Source organism: Schistocerca serialis, chromosome 9, assembly GCF_023864345.2.
Source record: "Schistocerca serialis cubense isolate TAMUIC-IGC-003099 chromosome 9, iqSchSeri2.2, whole genome shotgun sequence".
Taxonomy (NCBI): domain Eukaryota; kingdom Metazoa; phylum Arthropoda; class Insecta; order Orthoptera; family Acrididae; genus Schistocerca; species Schistocerca serialis.
This window is the reverse complement of record NC_064646.1, coordinates 160,949,133-160,967,166: the sequence shown is the minus strand read 5'-3', so window position 1 is coordinate 160,967,166 and position 18,034 is coordinate 160,949,133. Positions and strand designations below refer to the sequence as shown.

The following is an 18,034-nucleotide window of genomic DNA, read 5'->3' as shown; positions in this document are numbered from 1 at the left end:
CTTTGTTGGCAGTAGGGAAGCAGTAAGAGCGGAAAGGGTCGGTCACCAGAGCTCAGTGACTTCCCTGAATGTCACCTGATTAACACATCCGTCAGCGACGTTTCATCCCTTCTAAAGCTGGCCGAGTCGCCCGTTGACGATGTGATTTTCAAGTGGATATGCGAGGGATGAACCACAGCTAAATGAAGACCAAGGCAGAACTCATGTATTCAAGGACAGGAATCAACAGATATTGCAGACGGTGGCTGTAATAATCGCTTGACGTCGGCGAAAGGAATCACTCGTGAGTTTCAAAGTGCTGCCACCAGTCCAGATAGGACAGTGACCGCACGTAGGGAATCTTAACTTAAAATATGGTAAAAGAAACTGTAGTCAGTGCTAAGTGAGACGTGAGGTGACGTAAAGAGCGTCGTCACTGGACAGTGGTTGACTGGAAAAGAATGATTCGTAGTGAAATGAAATGAGCGTTTGGCGTCATTGGCCGGGAGGTCCCTTGCGGGGCAGGTCCGGCCGCCTTGGTGCAGGTCTTATTACATTCGACGCCACATTGGGCGACCTGCGCGCCGGATGGGGACTAAATGATGATGAAGACAACCCAACACCCAGTCCCTGAGCGGAGAAAATCTCCGACCCAGCCGGGAATCGAACCCGGGCCCGTAGGACGGCAATCCGTCACGTTGACCACTCAGCTATTTTTTCTTTTTTTTAAAATCCCATTTGGTTCTATATCGTTCGTTGACTTTGTTCGTGGCGGACGTCCGATGACACTCGTTCAAGTTGTTCGTTGATCCGTTCACTCAATTTTTTATTACAGAGGGTAGCTAAACCCTCTGACCGAACACGCTGAGCTACCGTGCCGCCTTATTGGGGCGGACATTCGTAGTGATGAATTAAGCTATACCCTGTGAACATCAGAGGGAAGGGTTTAGGTTTGGCGAACAGCTGGAGGGCATTACGTGCCATAATGTGCAGTGCCAATAACGAAGTATGAAGGAGGTGTGTTACAGTAGGAGGGCGTTTTCCTCGGTTAGGTTGCGGCCCCCTTATTGTGCTTAAAAACGCAAAAGTGCGGAAGTATATGAATAAATTTTACAGCTTTGTGTATTCGCGGGTCTGTGGACATAAACATTCCAAAAATGGACTGAACTGCTCAGAGTCCCGTCATGAGCCCAATCGAAAAAAATTGCGATGAGTAAGATTGTCGATTTCTCTCCAGATCTCATCGTCCATCATCACTATCTTCTCTGGCTTCGGCTCTTAGGGAACAATGGGCTGCTGTCCGTCTACATACGTCAGGCACCTCTTCGAAATTGTCTCCAGTAGAGTTCAAGCCGTCATAAAGACGAAGGCTAGATACTTCTTCTTCTTCTGCTGCATATCCACTAATGAATTTTGCGATCACATTTGTCAAGTCTTCTCTATCTCTTCCAGCACGGTTCAAGTCGCCGGCGTTTCTTATTCCTGCCCACTGTCTGATTTTGCGGAGCCATGACGTTTTTCTTCTGCAAATTCCTCTTTTGCCTTCAGTCTTCCCTTCAATTATCAGTTTAAGAAGGTGATACCTTTCATTTTGTATCACATGGCCTAAGTAAGCTGTTTCCTTACGTTTGATTGTGGTTAGCAGTTCGCGGTCTCTTTTTACTGTTCTCAAGATCTCTCCATTTGTTTTTCTTGCTGCTCACTGAATTGTAAGTATTCTTCGACATAATCACATCTCAAATGCTTCCAGCTTGTTCACGGTGTTCACTTTCAACGTGCAACTTTCCACGCTATACAAAAACACCGACCACACGTAGCTCTTCATAAATCTAACTTCGAGGTTAAAATTCATGAATGCGCTGCGGGTATTCTCTATTCTGCATCTGATTTCCATGTCCGATGACCAATTTTCGCACAACCACGTCCCCAAGTAGTGCAATCTATTCAACCTGTTTATGGGTTGATTATTATCCATTAATTGCTCATTTGAACTGCGAGTGCTTATCATAAATTTGGTCCTTTTGGTGCTGATATTCAGACCCAGATTCGTGCTTTGTTCTCCCACTGTAGTTAGAAGATCTTGCAGCTCGTTCATGTTATCTGCAATTAAGACTGTGTCATTTGCGTATCTTACGTTGTTAATCCATACCCCATTTACTTTTATACGTATCTCATAATCTTCAAGCGCTCCCTGGAATATGTGTTCTGAGTACAGGTTAAAGACGAGTGGTGAGAGTACACAGCCTTGTCTATCTCCTCTAAAGATGTTTTGTGCTTCTGTCGATTGGCCGCCACTTCTGACCTCAGGAGTTTGATTCCAGTACAGATTTTCTATGCAACGAATACCTTTCCCGTCTTCTCAAAATTTGTACAAGCTTATGGTGTTGCACTCTGTCAAACGCTTTTTCAGAGTCTATGAAGCGCAACATTCTTCCTCAGATCGTAGGACTTTTGAACAAATACCTTAATCGCGACCAATGCTTCCCTCGCACCTAGACCCCGTCTAAATCCAAACTGTGACTATCCCATATCCCTATCACACTTGGTTGTGATTCTATGTTGGATGATCTTGAGAAATATCCTTACGGTGTGGCTTATCAGGCTAATTAGTCTGTAGTCTCCGCATTTTGTTGCATTGTTCTTCTTGGGTAAAGGGATGAGGTGTGACGTCAGCCATTTGTCAGGAAATTTAACCGTATTATAAATTTGATTGAATATTTTTTGGAGAACTGAGATGCCGTTATCATCTAATAATTTCAACTGCTTTTCTATCTTTTGCCGTTCATATTGCTCTTCTTATTTCATCTTTTGTGATGGCAGGACCCGATAGATCCTCGTCATCTTTATTTTCTATTTCAGGTCTTTCATCTGCAAAAAGATTGTTTATATAGTCCTCCCTGATAATTTTCTTTTGCTGATTCTCCTATTCTATTTCGTCTTGGTCATTTTCTGTATTTGAGAAGATTTTCTTACGACATATACCTGCAATTTCCTTTATCTTCTTATGTAAGCTAAAGTCGTCATCTATTTGTTGCAGTCGTTCCAACTCTTTACATTGTTGTTTCAGCCAGTTATTTTTTGCTGCTCTTATCTCCTTTCTTATGACTTTCTGCATGTCCCTACGTTTGTCCTGATTTATTTCGTTTTTGTACTTTCTTCTTTTTTTAAAAAAAAATAATGCCAAAATTTCGTCTGTCAGCCAATTTTTCTTTCGTGTTTTCTGTTTGTAACCTATTTCATTTTCCACAACATCTGTCACAATTTTATGTATTTCGTCCCATACGTTGTTTATATTTGTTCCTTCTCCTGGTTGTGGTTTAAACGTTTTTGTGACTCTTCCCCTGATTTTTGTGGTTACCTTGTTTTCGATATCTTCATCCGTAAGGCGATCGTATTCTATTTTCCACCGTTGTGTATGTTTTTTGATATTTGTAATTTTTATTTTTATTTCTACTAATAGGTGCATGCCCTCGTTACCGAGGATGCAAAGCGCTTGTTTAGCAGAATGTAATCTACTTGATTCCGTACTATACTGTCAAGGGGGTCAACTGGAGCTCTCTATGTGTACAAGCGTCCAGTTGGTAACTCAAACCAAGTGTTTGTTATCTTCATCCTTTACTCTTGACAAAAATAACAAAGCCGTTGGCCTCGATCATTAAGTACCCATAATCCACATGGACAGGCTAGTTCTTCAAATCTTCCCCCTCGTATTTTAGAGTTAAAATAAACCATTATTATCTCATGTTCTTCCTTTTACCAGCCTAAGAAGTTGCTTCAACTCTTCGTAGAACACTTCATCTTCAGTTGAATCTGATGTGGGCGCGTTCACTTGGATGATGTTGACATTAATTGGAATGGCATTAAGTTTAATTAAAGCCAGTCGATCTGAGTGGGGAAGAAATTTATTATAGATTTCGAAACTTCTTCTGAGGCAGTTAATCTCACGCCTTTTCTGTATCTATTGCCTTGATTCCCTGAATAGTAGATAGTTCCTCCGTGATCCTCACACATTCCAGCATGTGTCCACCACGTCTCTGCCACTCCTAGAATATATGTTTTCATTCTTCCCATTTCCTGCATTAAGTTTGCTTATTTCCCAGATTCATACAAACTCTGTTCGTTCCAGGTACCGATCCTTACTTAGTTTCGAAGATTCATGTTGCTACTCTCAGGAGCAATTAACACAGTTCCCACCGGAGATCCGATTGTGGAACCATTTATACCTCCTAAAAATTTTGGGTTAAATATGCTTGTCTTTTTGGCTTATGTGATTCTCTTGGGAATTATTGTCGGAGGTAGTTTCCGGTTGCCATCCTCCCCATGTACAGGGTGACACAGAAAAACTGGAAAATTTTCACAACCCAATAAAACTAGAAGTGATGAAGGAAAGAAATTGCATTCATAGTAACTGAAACCTTACAACTTTGCCATTTACGAAACACTGATGGCATTTATCATTTTTAAAACATTACGTCCTTTAGATGGCCTCCTCCTGTACGAATACATTTGTGAAATCTGCTGTTGAGATTCCTCATTGACCGCTGCAACATCTCAGCTGAAGTACTGTAAATTACATCCGCAATTCTCTGTTTTAACTCATCCAAGGTTCTTGGTCGAGTCCTGTAGACTATGCTCTTGAGGTACCCCCCCTCCCCCCACCGCCCCCCAAGAAAAAATCACAAACGGATAAATATGATGATCTAGGGGGCCAAGGAATGGTACCGAATCGCTAGATCACACGGTTGCCAAACAATTCTCGCACACGTGGCATTGATTGCTGTGCAGTATGTGAAGTTGCTCCGTCCTTCTTGAACGTTAGGAAAGTTATTCAGGCAAGTGCAAGGAAAGTTCGTAACATCTCCACATAACGATCGGCATTGACAATTATTGCTTTTCCCTGTTCATTTGTGAAAAAATACGGTCCGATAATCCCATATGATGAAACGCCACACGGTAGTGTCACTTTACTAGCGTGTAAAAGGCGCTCATGAGCGTCATTATGACTTTTGTTTGCCCAGTAACGGTAGCTCTGTTTATTCACATAACCTGTGAGATGAAAATGTGCCTCATCTGACATCCAAAACTTGTTTAAGGATTCACCGTCATTGTCTATTTTTGTTATCACTTGTTGACAGAATTCTAATCGTAACCGGAAATAGTTGTCCTTCAATTGTTCCACCATCTGTAGTTTGTATGGATGAAATTTTAAATCAAGATGAAGAATTCTGCGAACACTCTTCCGGGACATTCCAACCACTGCTGCTTGCTTACGAATTGAACGCCTTGGACTTCGTAAGACAGACTCGCGAACATCAACGTTCGCTGGAGAACGCTCACATCTTGGTCGTCCTGTTGGTTTCTTCTTGAGGGCAGATCCAGTCTTTTAAAAATTATTAATCCATCACTGTATCGCGTATTTCGGCGGAACGGCATCATGACGTTCTAAATTATAAAAGCTATAATATCTGATGTTTTCATAACTATTACAATTGATTGACTTAATCCTATTTCTACATTAAAGATTAGAAAAATTACAGAAATTAAAAAGCGCTACCAAACTGTCATTGTTTTTTTAAAACATTTTTTGGCTAACGCACGCTGTTGTCCGTTCCACTGATCCATGTGTTCTGTTTACTCGCTAACTGTCACCAACCCACAGTGCTGCCAGCTGCCCATGGCTGCCACTACTCATTTCAAACATTCCTGTCATTCTGTGTCAGCGTGTAGTAGACAGCCGCTCTTAAGCTAGAGAACACGCGCTGCCGTGAAGCCGATCCTCTCGGGCACAGACGCCGCCAACGTTGCTGGTTTTGGTCCACCCCAGGCGTTTCATTTCCCCGGTACGACCCACATCTGGGAGGCATTCCCCGATCCGCCCTATTAGCATCTGGATCATTTTGATCAGATAGTGTATGCTGTCACATACTAGTTTAATAATCCTTTTCTCCCGTTTGTAGCAGTATCATGTAACGAAAGCAACTGTCTAGGTCTCTGCGACACTCGCTGCCCCACATCGCTATGTAATTGCTGCACTGTCGACGAATCGAATATTGACCATCGGTCTCTGACTGTACTGCAGGTGGAGACAAAGAAGTGGAGGCTTCGCTGATGGACCTGGCGCAGCAAGTGGGCCTCCGGGTGTTTCACGAAGACGTGGAGCTGGGCCGGACTGTTCCCAGCGTTCTCCTGGGTCCCTCCAGTTGCGAATCGGAGCCGCCACCCGGCTACCTCCACCACTTCCAGGTGACTGGAAACTTCACGCCGGCCACGAAGCACTGCGCCTTCGGCCAAGTGGACCGGCCGGACGAACGACAGGACCCGGTGAGGAACATATTTTTAAGACTTTCTGGATCTGGATGCAGATATTGATGTTAGTCTATGTACGATGCTCACTCCAAAGCAAGTCCACAATGTTTTTTTTTTTAAAAAAAAAAGCTTCCAATTAATTTTCCATATTTTTGATATTTTTTGCAGTATGTTGATACATTATTGAGAGAATTATTCTAATACTTCCACATAGTCGCCATCCCTTTAAAGTGGGTTGCGCCACTGCGGAACTAAGACTTGTAAACCTGTGTGGTAAAAGTCAGGATCAGCACATCTGAGCCACTGTTTAGGAGCCTTTCCAAGGGCGTGATAATCTTCAAATCTAGTTCCACGACGGTATTTCTTAAGTTTACTGAAGAGGTGGTAATCCAACGGTGTGAAGTCAGGATAGGTGGGTAGTTATTTCAGTGTTGTCCAGTCGTCAACGTTCTCGGAATCCACCTGACGCAAATCTTTTTCAACTACTTCAATATTCTGCACATTTTCGCTTCCCCCTCTCCAATTCGGATTGGCAGTTAGTTCAATGTTACGCGTTCTTCAGCCAGAATTAGTTTGTGAATACGCTGCACAGTGGAATCCGTGCGGTTTTCGGTCTGCCGCTGCGCGGGGTCCGAAGTATTGGCGTGCCCACATTCACCAATAATCTGCTTGCTCAACGAATAACTGTACTGCGATCAACAGCGCCATTCCCATACACGCTCTTCAGTCTCGTGCGAAACTGTGTCATTGTCTCCTTATCACATCACAGGAACGCTGTAACAGCACTTTTCTTCAGACAAACATCAAGTGAAACAGCTTTTCTGAGGGAGCGCTACGCCAGCAGCGTCACTGGTGAAATCCTAAGCACACTCTGGGACCCAGCGCTCGGCCAACTAAAATGACAGCGTCAATCGAGAGCCACAACCGCACACGAAGGAAGCCACAGAAGCACTGAGAGACGGGGGTTCGCACCCAGCTTTCAGTCATGTCGTCCCCCTCCCCCGCCACGCTCCCCCCCCCCCCTCCCCTGCTCCAACCGACGCGTTGTGCCACGATGTAGTGCGTAAGGGGTGGTGAGCGATCGCAGAATAAAGGAGGCAGAATACAGAGAACACAATCATTCTGCTGGTATCACCTGAACATGACGGCAAGGTACGATGTCGAAATATCGCGTTACGAAGATGACTACACGCGGCTGGACACCTGAGAGCAGTATAAACAGCAAATGTGTAGAACGAAAGTTGGACGCATTTCTTTTGGAGTGACCTTCGAATAACCGCAACAAGGCTCTACAAATACAACACTATAATGTACAATCATCAAGGTCATTAACGTGACGCACGTACACACTTGATACTTGATAAGAGATAAGAGCAAGGCGACGGCTGACCAGAACTACTGAGACACTGCCCTAGACAGAAACACAAGATTTCACATGTAGGATGCCAACGATGATTTCCTGTGTATGGACCTAAATTTTAACGCATATACGAGAGCGCGCTGAAAAGTAATACCTCCAACATTTTTTGCTGTTCTCAATATCGGTTAAACACATGTCATGTTTATTACTTGGTCGAGTTTCCCGCTTCGCTTACGCAAGTTGCAAACCTCTGCCGCTAGAGGGCTCGGAACTGTAACATGTAACGTGGCGTTGTGTATCGTAAGTATGTCGGTGAATGGGAAACAGGTCAGAAAATTGAAAGAACGAATTCGAAGAACTTGTTCACCCATGGAGGACCCTCTGCTTCGGAATGACAATGCCAGACCACACACGAGCGCTGCGACTTCTGAAACAATCCGTGGCCTTGGTTTTACCGTCTTCGATCATCCTTCATACAGTCCAGACTTGGCCCCATCCAATTTTCATCTGTTTCCAAAACTTAAAGCACAGCTTCGAGGACTTCAGTTTGATGATGGTGAAGCGGTGCAAGAAGAGGTGAGATTGTGGCTCCGTCAACAAAGTAAAGCATTCTACAGTGATGGTAACAATAAGCTGGTCCCCCATTGTGAGAAATGTGTTCGACACCAGGGTGACTATGTTGACAAATTCCCCGGCACGAATCCTCCCGGCGGACTTGTGTCGAGGTCCGGTGAGCCGACCAGTCTGTGGATGGTTTTTAGGCGGTTTTCCATATGCCTCGGCAGTGCGACTGGTTCCCCTTATTCCGCCTCAGCTACACTATGTCGGCGATTGCTGCACAAACAAGTTCTCCACGTACGCGTACACCACCATTATTCTACCACGCAAACATAGGGGTTACACCCGTTTGGTGTGAGACGTTCCCTGGGGAGGGGGGGGGGGCACCGGGGGATGAACTGCACAATAACCCTGAAAGAGTGGTTCGGTGTGAGGCGGCGGAGGGGTGAAGTGGACTGCGGTAGTCATCGTGGGGTTGTGGACCACCGCGGCTGCGGCAGGGACGGAGCCTCTCCGTCGTTTCTAGGCCCCCGGTTAACATACAGTACAATACAATGTTGACAAATAAAGATTTAGAATTATAATAAAATTAGTTTTCTTTATTAAATTTTGAAACTTTCCACATAAAAAATTAGGAGGCATTACTTCACAGCACGCCTTTGTAATGCTATGACACATTTGATCTCTTTACACATCTGTAAACTTGAGCAACAGTCTAAATGGTAATAAGTTCGCTATTTGATTATGATTTTATTTCGATGTGGAAACTATCGCGATTTCGGGTTCACAGATTCGCTATTTGGTTTTTCTTTTACTTAGCATTAGACGCTATTGCTACTTCGTGTCTATAATAATCTTTTAGTTTCTCATTATCATTATGCCATGTGTCGTAATAGTAAAACGATACTTCTGCACGCTTCCCTGTCGCAAAAAGTCGTAACGAATGAGAGACGACTGCTGTCTGCTTCTTCACGATGTACGGACGACACAATATAAGCAGCTAGTTCCATAGGCTCTACGATCCAAGAGCTTGTAAACGATTGCTCACGCATTTCCTTGCAGTTGTAAGGAGGAAAACTCAGAGTAACTATTATAAGTCGCTAAGATGGAGGATGTGACAGTGCCAGGAAGTGTTAACCGTCACATACGATAGCCACTTCCTGCATCTACCGGATATACTACGCACTCGCCTTTCAAAATGTGCCTCGTGACATTTTTTCTGGTGTTGTGAACCTCGTCCATACATTGCTAGCCATTAAGCAGCAACGTCAACAAGACAGCGTGCAAGAAACGACAACTTTCCGTGTTTTGCTCAACGTGCTACATTATGCAAATGTTCAGCATTTCAGAGCAGCCACATATGGATAGAAGTAACATCATCTACACGCTGTTTATACTGAAAGCTTACGAAAGAAAAACAAAAAAAAAAACACCATTTGAATGTTGGTTCATTGTGAGGAGACAGCTTTATCTCTCGTGTAATAAAGGGCAAGCATCTGATGAAATAAGACAGACCCGGTTTATTGTTCCGCTTTATAACACCTCGAGCTACTCTGGAACTCACGTGTGTCTTGCGAATTCTCAATCGAAATATTCAAAAGGGCGATACTGCCATGAACAATATTAACTGCGTCAGGGAGGACAGACATAGCTGCGGTGACAAAAGTCAAGAGATAGCGATTGAAAGTATGCAGATGGCGGTACCATCGCGTACGCAAGGCATAAAAGGGCAGTGCATTGGCGGATCTGTCATTTGTGCTTAGGTGCTCCAAGTGAAGGGGTTTCCAACATGATTACAGCCGCACTTCGGCAATTAACAGACTTTGAACGTGGGATGGTAGTTGGAGCTAGACGCATGGGACATTCCACTTTGGAAATCGTTAGGGAATTCAATATTCCAAAATTCACAGCGTCAAGAGTGTGCTGAGAATACTAAATTTGAGGCATTACCTCTCACCACGGACGACGCAGTGGCCAAAGGCTTTCACTTAACAATCGAGAGCACCAGCGTTTACAGTGCTTAACAGACAAGCAACACTGTGTGAAATAAGCACAAAAATCAATGTGGGACGTACGACGATGGTATGCGTTAGAACATTGCAGCGAAATGTGGCGTTAATGGCCAACAGACGACCGACGCGAGTGCCTTTGCTAAGCAGCGGCTCTCCTGGGCTCGTGACCATTGCGTATGGAGCCTAGACGACTGGAAAACCGTGGTCTGATCATATAAGTTCCGATTTCAATTGGTAGGAGCTGATAGTAAGGTGCGGCGCATGCCCACGAAGCCATGGACCCAAACTGTCAACAAGGCACTGCGCAAGCTGGTGGAGGCTCAATAACGGTGTGGATTGTATTTACATGGAATGAATTGGGTCCTCTGGTTTCAGTGCACCGGTTATTGACTGGAAATGGTCATGTTGGACTACCATTTGCAACCATTCATGGACTTCACGTTCCCAAACATTGATGGAATTTTTATGGATGACAATGCGCCATGCCACGTGCCACAATTGTTAGCGACTAGTTTTCTGGCCACCCAGATCACCCTACATGAATCCGATCGGACATTTATGGATAATAATCGAGAGGTCAGTTAGCGCACAATGTTCTGTTCCGGCAACACTTTCGCAGTTATGGACTGCTAGAGGAGCAGCAATGTTCACTATTTCTGCAGGGGCTTCCAATGACTTGTTGAGTTCTTGCCAGGTCCAGTTGCTGCACTACTCTGGGCAAAAGGAGGACCGACACGATACTGGGAGGTATTCCATGACTTTTGTCATCTCAGTGCAGATATAATAACGTACCATATTAACTAGTGGGTTCCTAAGAGCTGATGCTATGGTTCGAGGGTGGCGCAAATCCAGCGAAGCCCTGGACCCGAGTTGGCAACAACGCACTGTGCAGGCTGGTGGTGCCTCCATAAAGGTGTTGGCTCTGTTTGCATGGAATGGACTGATGGACTGGGTCCCCTGGTGCAACTAAACCGATGACTGGCTGGAAATTACGTTCGGCTACTTGGAGACTATTTGCAGCCATTCACGCCCTTCATGTTGCCAAACAACGATGGAATGTTTATGGATGACAATGTGCCATGTCACCGCCAAACAGCGGGCCACTGTGGCCGAGCGGTTCTAGGCACTTCAATCCGGAACCACGCTAGTGCTACGGCCGCAGATTCGAATCCTGCCTCGGGCATGGATGTGTTGATGTCCTTAGGTTAGTTAGGTTTAAGTAGTTGTAAGTCTAGGGGACTGATGATCTCAGATTTTAAGTCCCATAGAGCTTAGAGCCATTTGAACCTTCAGCGTGCAACAGCTGTTCGCAACTGGTTTGAAAAACATTCTGGACAATTGATGCAAATGTTTTGGCCTCCCGACTCATCACAAATGAATCCAGTCGAACATTTATGGGTGATAACCGCGAGGTCAGTTCGTGCACAAAGTCCTACACCGCCAACACTTTCGCAATTATAGACGGCTATAGAGGCAACATGCCGCAATATTTGTGCAAGGAATTTCCAACGACTTGTTGAGTCCATGCCACGTCGAGGTGTTGCATTACGCCAGGCAAAAGGAGATCAGACACGGTAATAGGAGATATCCCATGACTTTGTCGCCTCAGTGTACTGTTCGCTCGGCCGGATCGTGTAGCTACGTCACGCACACTGTGTCAGGGAATGAGCTCGTTTACATGAAGCCAATTATCGACACAGTCAGTGCGACGGCATCTGCAGCACCAAGGCCTGTGAGCATGGCGATCACTGTTGCGGCTTCCCTTGACGCGGCAGAAAGTGAGGGGCGCCCAGTGACACACACGGAACTGGCACCACGTCGTCTCTTCCGACGAGTCCCAAATTGCGTATAATATGCAGAACGTCGTCCCTTCCGACCTGTCCCACTCTGTGTACACCATCGCAATGGCCCCAAATGTGTGTGTAGACTAGCGTGGCAATGGAAATGAGCGTTTGGCCTTATGGGGCAGGTCCGGCCGCCTAGGTGCAGGTCTTATTACATTCGGCGCCACATTGGGCGACCTGCAAGCCGGATGGGGATGAAATGATGGTGAAGACAAAACGACACCCACTCCCTGAGCGAGGAAAAAGTCCCCAACACACCCGGGAATCGAACCCGGGCCCGTGGGACGACAATCCGGCAGGCTGACCACTCAGCTATCGTGGCGGACAGTGTGGCAAATGAAAGTTGCCAGATTGCATTCAGCATCATTCCGGCTCAGCAAGTTGCGTGACGGAGTGGGGTGCTATTGAGTACACTATCCGATCACCTCCTGTTCAAACAGACGGTGATTTGGACAATAGGCGTCACTTTTCTGCCTTGATAAGTCTAAAAGCAGAGAATCGCAAAGCCCAGTTAGCTAAGGTGCGAGCGACTACAGGTAAATTCGCAATTGTTTTGTTCGTACGGACTGTTGCTGAGAGAGCAACTACTCAGGAGAAAACCAGTTATGTGACATCGCAGTCAGACTCAGCACGGAAAGAAATTTATGCCAAACATTAACAAGACAAGGTGAAGGATGATAAGACATGTGTAAGACTTCCGCGATGCTAGGGAGGGCTTTAGAGAGCGAAAGTTGTCGGAGAAGGCTGTGGTATATCCAAGAATAATAACCGAGGACGGAATGTGTAATTGCTCTGAGATGAAAAGATTGAAATTAAATCTTGGCGTGGCACATGAGATCAGACAAAAGCTATGTAAACATTGGATGCACCTGAACGACCAATAACACCCTGATACCATTTCCATCACGAAAACTTATGACATGAACGTACGGTTCTGAAAAAAATTAAGAAAGAGAGATGGGCAAATTATTTATTTCGAATACTGTTGCATGCGCTAAAGATTTGTTGCCGATATAAAATTAGTTAATTCTCAAGCGTTTTTCTTATCATTTGCTACGCTAATCAGCCATCGTCGAATTGGGTATCACATTATGAATACTCATAACCTTGAAACATTTTTATGTGCTGTATCAAAGTTTCTGTACAATAATTCTGAAGCCATGTGTACCACATTTAATTGTTTTCTGTACTCTATGTGTAACTTTCATCCGTTCGTTCATTGATATTATTGCCAGTCGTTTGTTTCAAGTGTGAATTACACTATAGCAAAAGAGAGCATTGATTACGTTTGTTCTAATATTGCTGGAGATGTTACTTCGGATGAGTAAATTACTTCTTGGAAAGAATAACAATACACATTCTGATGTTTCCTTTCTTTTATTATTTGTATTTATAAAGTGTTTTTCTTTCACTCTCCTTTCTAACATTTATCTGATGTGTTCACAGAATAATCCAGCTGGAGGCTTGCATTCTGACAGGAGAATATACTGACAGGTAATGAGAGTGAAATGGTGGAGTATATGTCACTTTGATGAAGAATACTAACGAAGCTGATACATAGAATTTGACCTGAAATTGTACTGACGTAAGTTTATGTAACAGCAAGAAAACTATGGAACATCAGCTATAATTTAGTTGACAGCAGATTTCATACAAAGTGTAATGCTATGAAAAGATGCTGCTAACTTCTACGTATTCCTTGTTTTGTATGTCTTACTGATGGAGATATAGACGATTTAAAAGCACATTAGTTTAACTGCAGAAGGTACTATTTTATTAATTTCCAATCCATATGCTCTCAGTTTCTGCTAACATGTTTGTTAAATAAGTACTGTCAGGAAGAAACAGATTTGCTCTCTTGTAAAGCTACGTTTGGTAATTTACGCAACTGAGCAAGCAATGGAAGAAATCTGTTGGATATAATTTCATTTTTGCTATAGCTGTACACGACTATAATAAAGACTCACGAAGATGATTTCTGCCTCTAATAGTGTAGAGTATTACATTGCTAAAACAATGCTGTTTACTTCACAACATTCTATCAGCGAATAATGGTTGTATTCAGTGAAATAGTCCCTAATCCAATATTATGGTTTTACAGTACTGATAATGAACTGATTTTGATACAGTTAATTCATTGCAATGCTGTTGTTAAAAAAAATGAAAAATCCTTGCGGCAAATGTAGACATTTGCTGTCGATGCGTAATATAATATTTCAACTCCGCTTCACAGCTAATCATTGACAATGTTTGCTAGTGGAATTGATAAGAGCAGCAAAATTGTAAGGAAGAACGACACGTTCTGATAAAGGAAATAAAATGAATAAAAGTTTTACTTTAAAATTGGTTTTCGTGGTTAGTCTTTAATAGGGTGGCCCTAGACAGCGTATCGGTAGTAAATGTTTGAATCGCCAGTGCTGGGGCGCATAAAAATGCTTACAACAAATTTAAATCGGACTTCGCAAATCATGAAAAGATAATGAAGGCAGGTTCTATGATTGGTTATACAAATTTGCATATAGGCTGCCACAATAGCGGTCGTTCCAGACATTAGAAATACCGCACCACCTATCAAAGAGTGTGTTGGTTATACAAGTTTGCATATAGGCTGCCACAATAGCGGTCATTCCAGACATTAGAAATACCGCACCTCCTATCAAAGAGTGCGTCTACATCGGGAGCTAAGGCAGAAGAGAGTGAAGGAGACAAGATGCGTCATTAAAGAAACTAGAATCATTTGTTTCAAAAGACATCAGTTCACATTTTTAAGAGTTACTGATTACGCTTACATAACTTTCTTCGTCTATGGATTGGTCGGTTATCCGATTAATTTAGAAGAAGGGATGACACACGTCCCCTTGAATGGCGGTGACATAGTTCATCTTCTAACTTGGCGACGCCATTCAACAAGTAGTTAGGTGGTGGCTGTTAATTGTCTGTTATTCTGATAATCATTTCTCTTTAACACACATTCACGTTAATAGTTCAATAACTTACTTTACAATACATTGTAGAGAGTTCTCGCTTTATACACACTTGAGTTTATAAATAACAGATGGTAGTTCTATTTACACAGGTATTGTCTTTGCTCAGTTTGGGAAATCCACTGTCCTTTTCTTTTGAGTGTAACGTTTTCAACGTACTTGTTTTGTGTCGATATTGGATGCTAAATAGTCGTTTCACTGTTATTAAAAAGAAGGGTTTACGTAAGTTCCAGTTTTAGATTCTCCACTGATTCCGTATAACAATATATTATGTGTCTAGACGTAGAACCGATGTCGACGTAGAGACTACGTGTGACGGGTGACGATACAGGATGACGAATGATATCAGCCCATGGAGTTGTCTGTCTGGACAACTCTTTCAGCACAACACACAACAATTGTGTGTTGTGCTGAAAGAAAAATATTAGACATAAAAATATAAAATTGTCGTTCTTGGTATCAAGTACAGAGAAATAAATTTAAAACTTTTTTTTGTATTATCTTCGAGATCCTTTGAGTTTTCTGTCAAAGGATATGACCTTTCGTAACGTTTATTTTGTCTTATTTTGTTTATTGCTTTTTGTCGCGATTGTGGTACAACACAACGCAGTCTTTAACATCCTCGCTCTCTATAAAAGTTCATAACACGCACTATGTATAAGCATCAAGTTTCGAATGTGATCTTAGCGAAACTGTTTCTCCAAAAGTGTCTGAACTCGACCTAACTGTCTATTGTGTGTTTTCTTTGGAGTTCTGGCGTGTTCTATCAGTGCGATTAGTGTGTCTGTTACCTTTTCTCGTAGAGTGATTTCTTCTTTCGACAGGTGTGGCAAGGGATTTATACAATCATTTGCTTGTTTGTTGTTGCTTAGTAATTTAGGAGGTGAGTGTGGTGTAAATTGACAGGTAATCCACTACTTGTTCATAAGGTTCTATAAACTCTACCAAGAGTGTGTGTTGTGTATTTACGTATGTTCTTGTAAATCAATTAAATTCCCTAAAAATAGGTTTAGGGGGGTTTCTTTCCGGTTGAAAGCGAGATATCAAAACATGATTAATGTCATTGTCTTTCAGTAAATCTTTGAAGCATTGTCTGTAACGAGTGCAACAAGTTTTCCAACTGTGTATTTGTACTGTTTGTGAATTCTTCTTACTATAGCAAATACTGTTATTGGCTTCAAGGCAGATGAGTTAACCTATTTAGAAAAAAAAACATAGAAAATTAGTAAGTATTTGACACTACCTCATTGCAGGTGGCGCTGGCTCATCCATATCGACAGATACTAAAAGCATTGATTGTGTTGGAAGTATTGAGTTCAATATTACAACTTTTTTTTTTTGGCTTAGCCTTCTTTTACATAAGTCAAGTTTTTAAAAGCCGTTGACTGTATCAGTGCATATTTGAGAAATAGCGGTATAGGTGCCTCAAACACAGTGAGTATGCCAGGTTAACGATCCTCTACATGCGTTAGGGATACATAGAAAACAGTGATTGCCACTGTCATTGCATCTGTAGAACAAAGCATCATTGTGAATCTTGTAATTTTCTTGAATTCCCTCAGATGGGTTGTCTGATAGAAGTGTTTCTACCTTATGCCACCTAGGATCTAAATCCTGCCATGTTGCCGTATTATTACACATGTCTAAATAATATTGGGTATGATGAGTGTCTTTCATGTAAAGTATTCAGTATCCTGCGATTTGTTGAGTAAGGTCAAAAGTTCAGTTATCCCTTGCAGAACACGCAGTAAAGCGTCAGTGATGACATATTCTTACTTTGTAGATGCATTATTTCCAAGTCCTGTTCTTGAAGAAATGCCATACATCTAGTAGTTAGAGGGTGCGGTAACTTTTATGTTAATAGAAAACTTAATGTCTGCAGATTATAGTACACTTTGATGTATTTACCATAAACATAACAATTAAAGTTTTTAAAAGCTCAAACGACAGCTAGAGCTCAATATCCATGTTCACATTTAGAAAAAGTTCTGTTTGCAAAACTCATCATATCAGTCTCAATTTTACCCTCTCTCTCCAGATTGTAAGTAGTTTCTACAATAGACTAGAAATTCCTTCATTAACCACTTCGCAACAGATAAAAGAACAAATTGACACCACAACACGACAATATGTTATGGCTGCTGTAGGGCCTAAACTATTCTATTATTATTGTTATTATTATTATTATTATTATTATTATTATTAGTAGTAGTAGTAGTAGTAGAATAGTAGTAGTAGGAGTGCTAAGTCACGAAGCATTGGCAGCCCAAAGTCTTCCAATTTCTTGCTCTTCAAAAGTAAAGATTCCATCAATCAAATGATTTAAGAACAGTAAGTATAATTTTAAATGGGGGTGCAAGGTGTGGGTGATGCAAATATCGCTAGCGAGAGAAGTGGTGCAGACGCAGCACATTTTGTAGCCTGTGTCCACCCTGACTGCAGAAAGCTTTCTTTTGTGAGAAGGAATTCTAACTGGGACTCATGATACACTGACAATTGCTTCATCTTTCCATAAAAAAAGTTGTTAGAAATAAGCAGTACCAATTATATCATTGTCTCATCCGCTTGTTGTTTAATAAAACACGTGAAAAACGAAATTTAGTATATATTTCGTCATTTTAAAAATAAAAGTATTCAAAGAAAACTGTTTTTTATTGTAAAGTTTAGTTCGGCGCTAATGCTAGTGACGGTAGAGGAGGGGGTTGGGGAACTCGCAAATGTGTGATTGATTGATCTCAGGGGTAATGATCTCATAAAGGGTTGGAACCACTGATAAAACTGACAAGCGCGTCAAAGTCTTTCTCGAACTCTGTATCCCAAACAAAGCAGTAATTCAGAGTCATTGCTGCATATTACACCTTCTACAAAAATTTACAAATCATGTATTGTGCTATGTTGTATCTACGGCCAGATTGTTTCTTACCTTGATTTTATATGTGGTTCTTGGTATTTTTTGCGAATATCTAGAATATTAAAAAAAGGATATATCTG

General features: G+C 42.4%; 1 protein-coding gene across 1 annotated transcript in view; it reads left to right on the top strand.

The window, feature by feature from the left end:
- The window catches only part of LOC126419173 (uncharacterized), an 82,449-nt gene extending 68,402 nt beyond the window's left edge, over window positions 1–14,047 (top strand). The window contains exons 6-7 of the mRNA XM_050086302.1: window positions 6,059–6,300; window positions 13,506–14,047. Coding sequence (XP_049942259.1) covers window positions 6,059–6,300; window positions 13,506–13,550 — 287 coding nt within the window. The 3' untranslated portion in view covers window positions 13,551–14,047. The remainder of the gene's footprint in view (window positions 1–6,058; window positions 6,301–13,505) is intronic.
- Window positions 14,048–18,034: the final 3,987 nt, after the last annotated feature.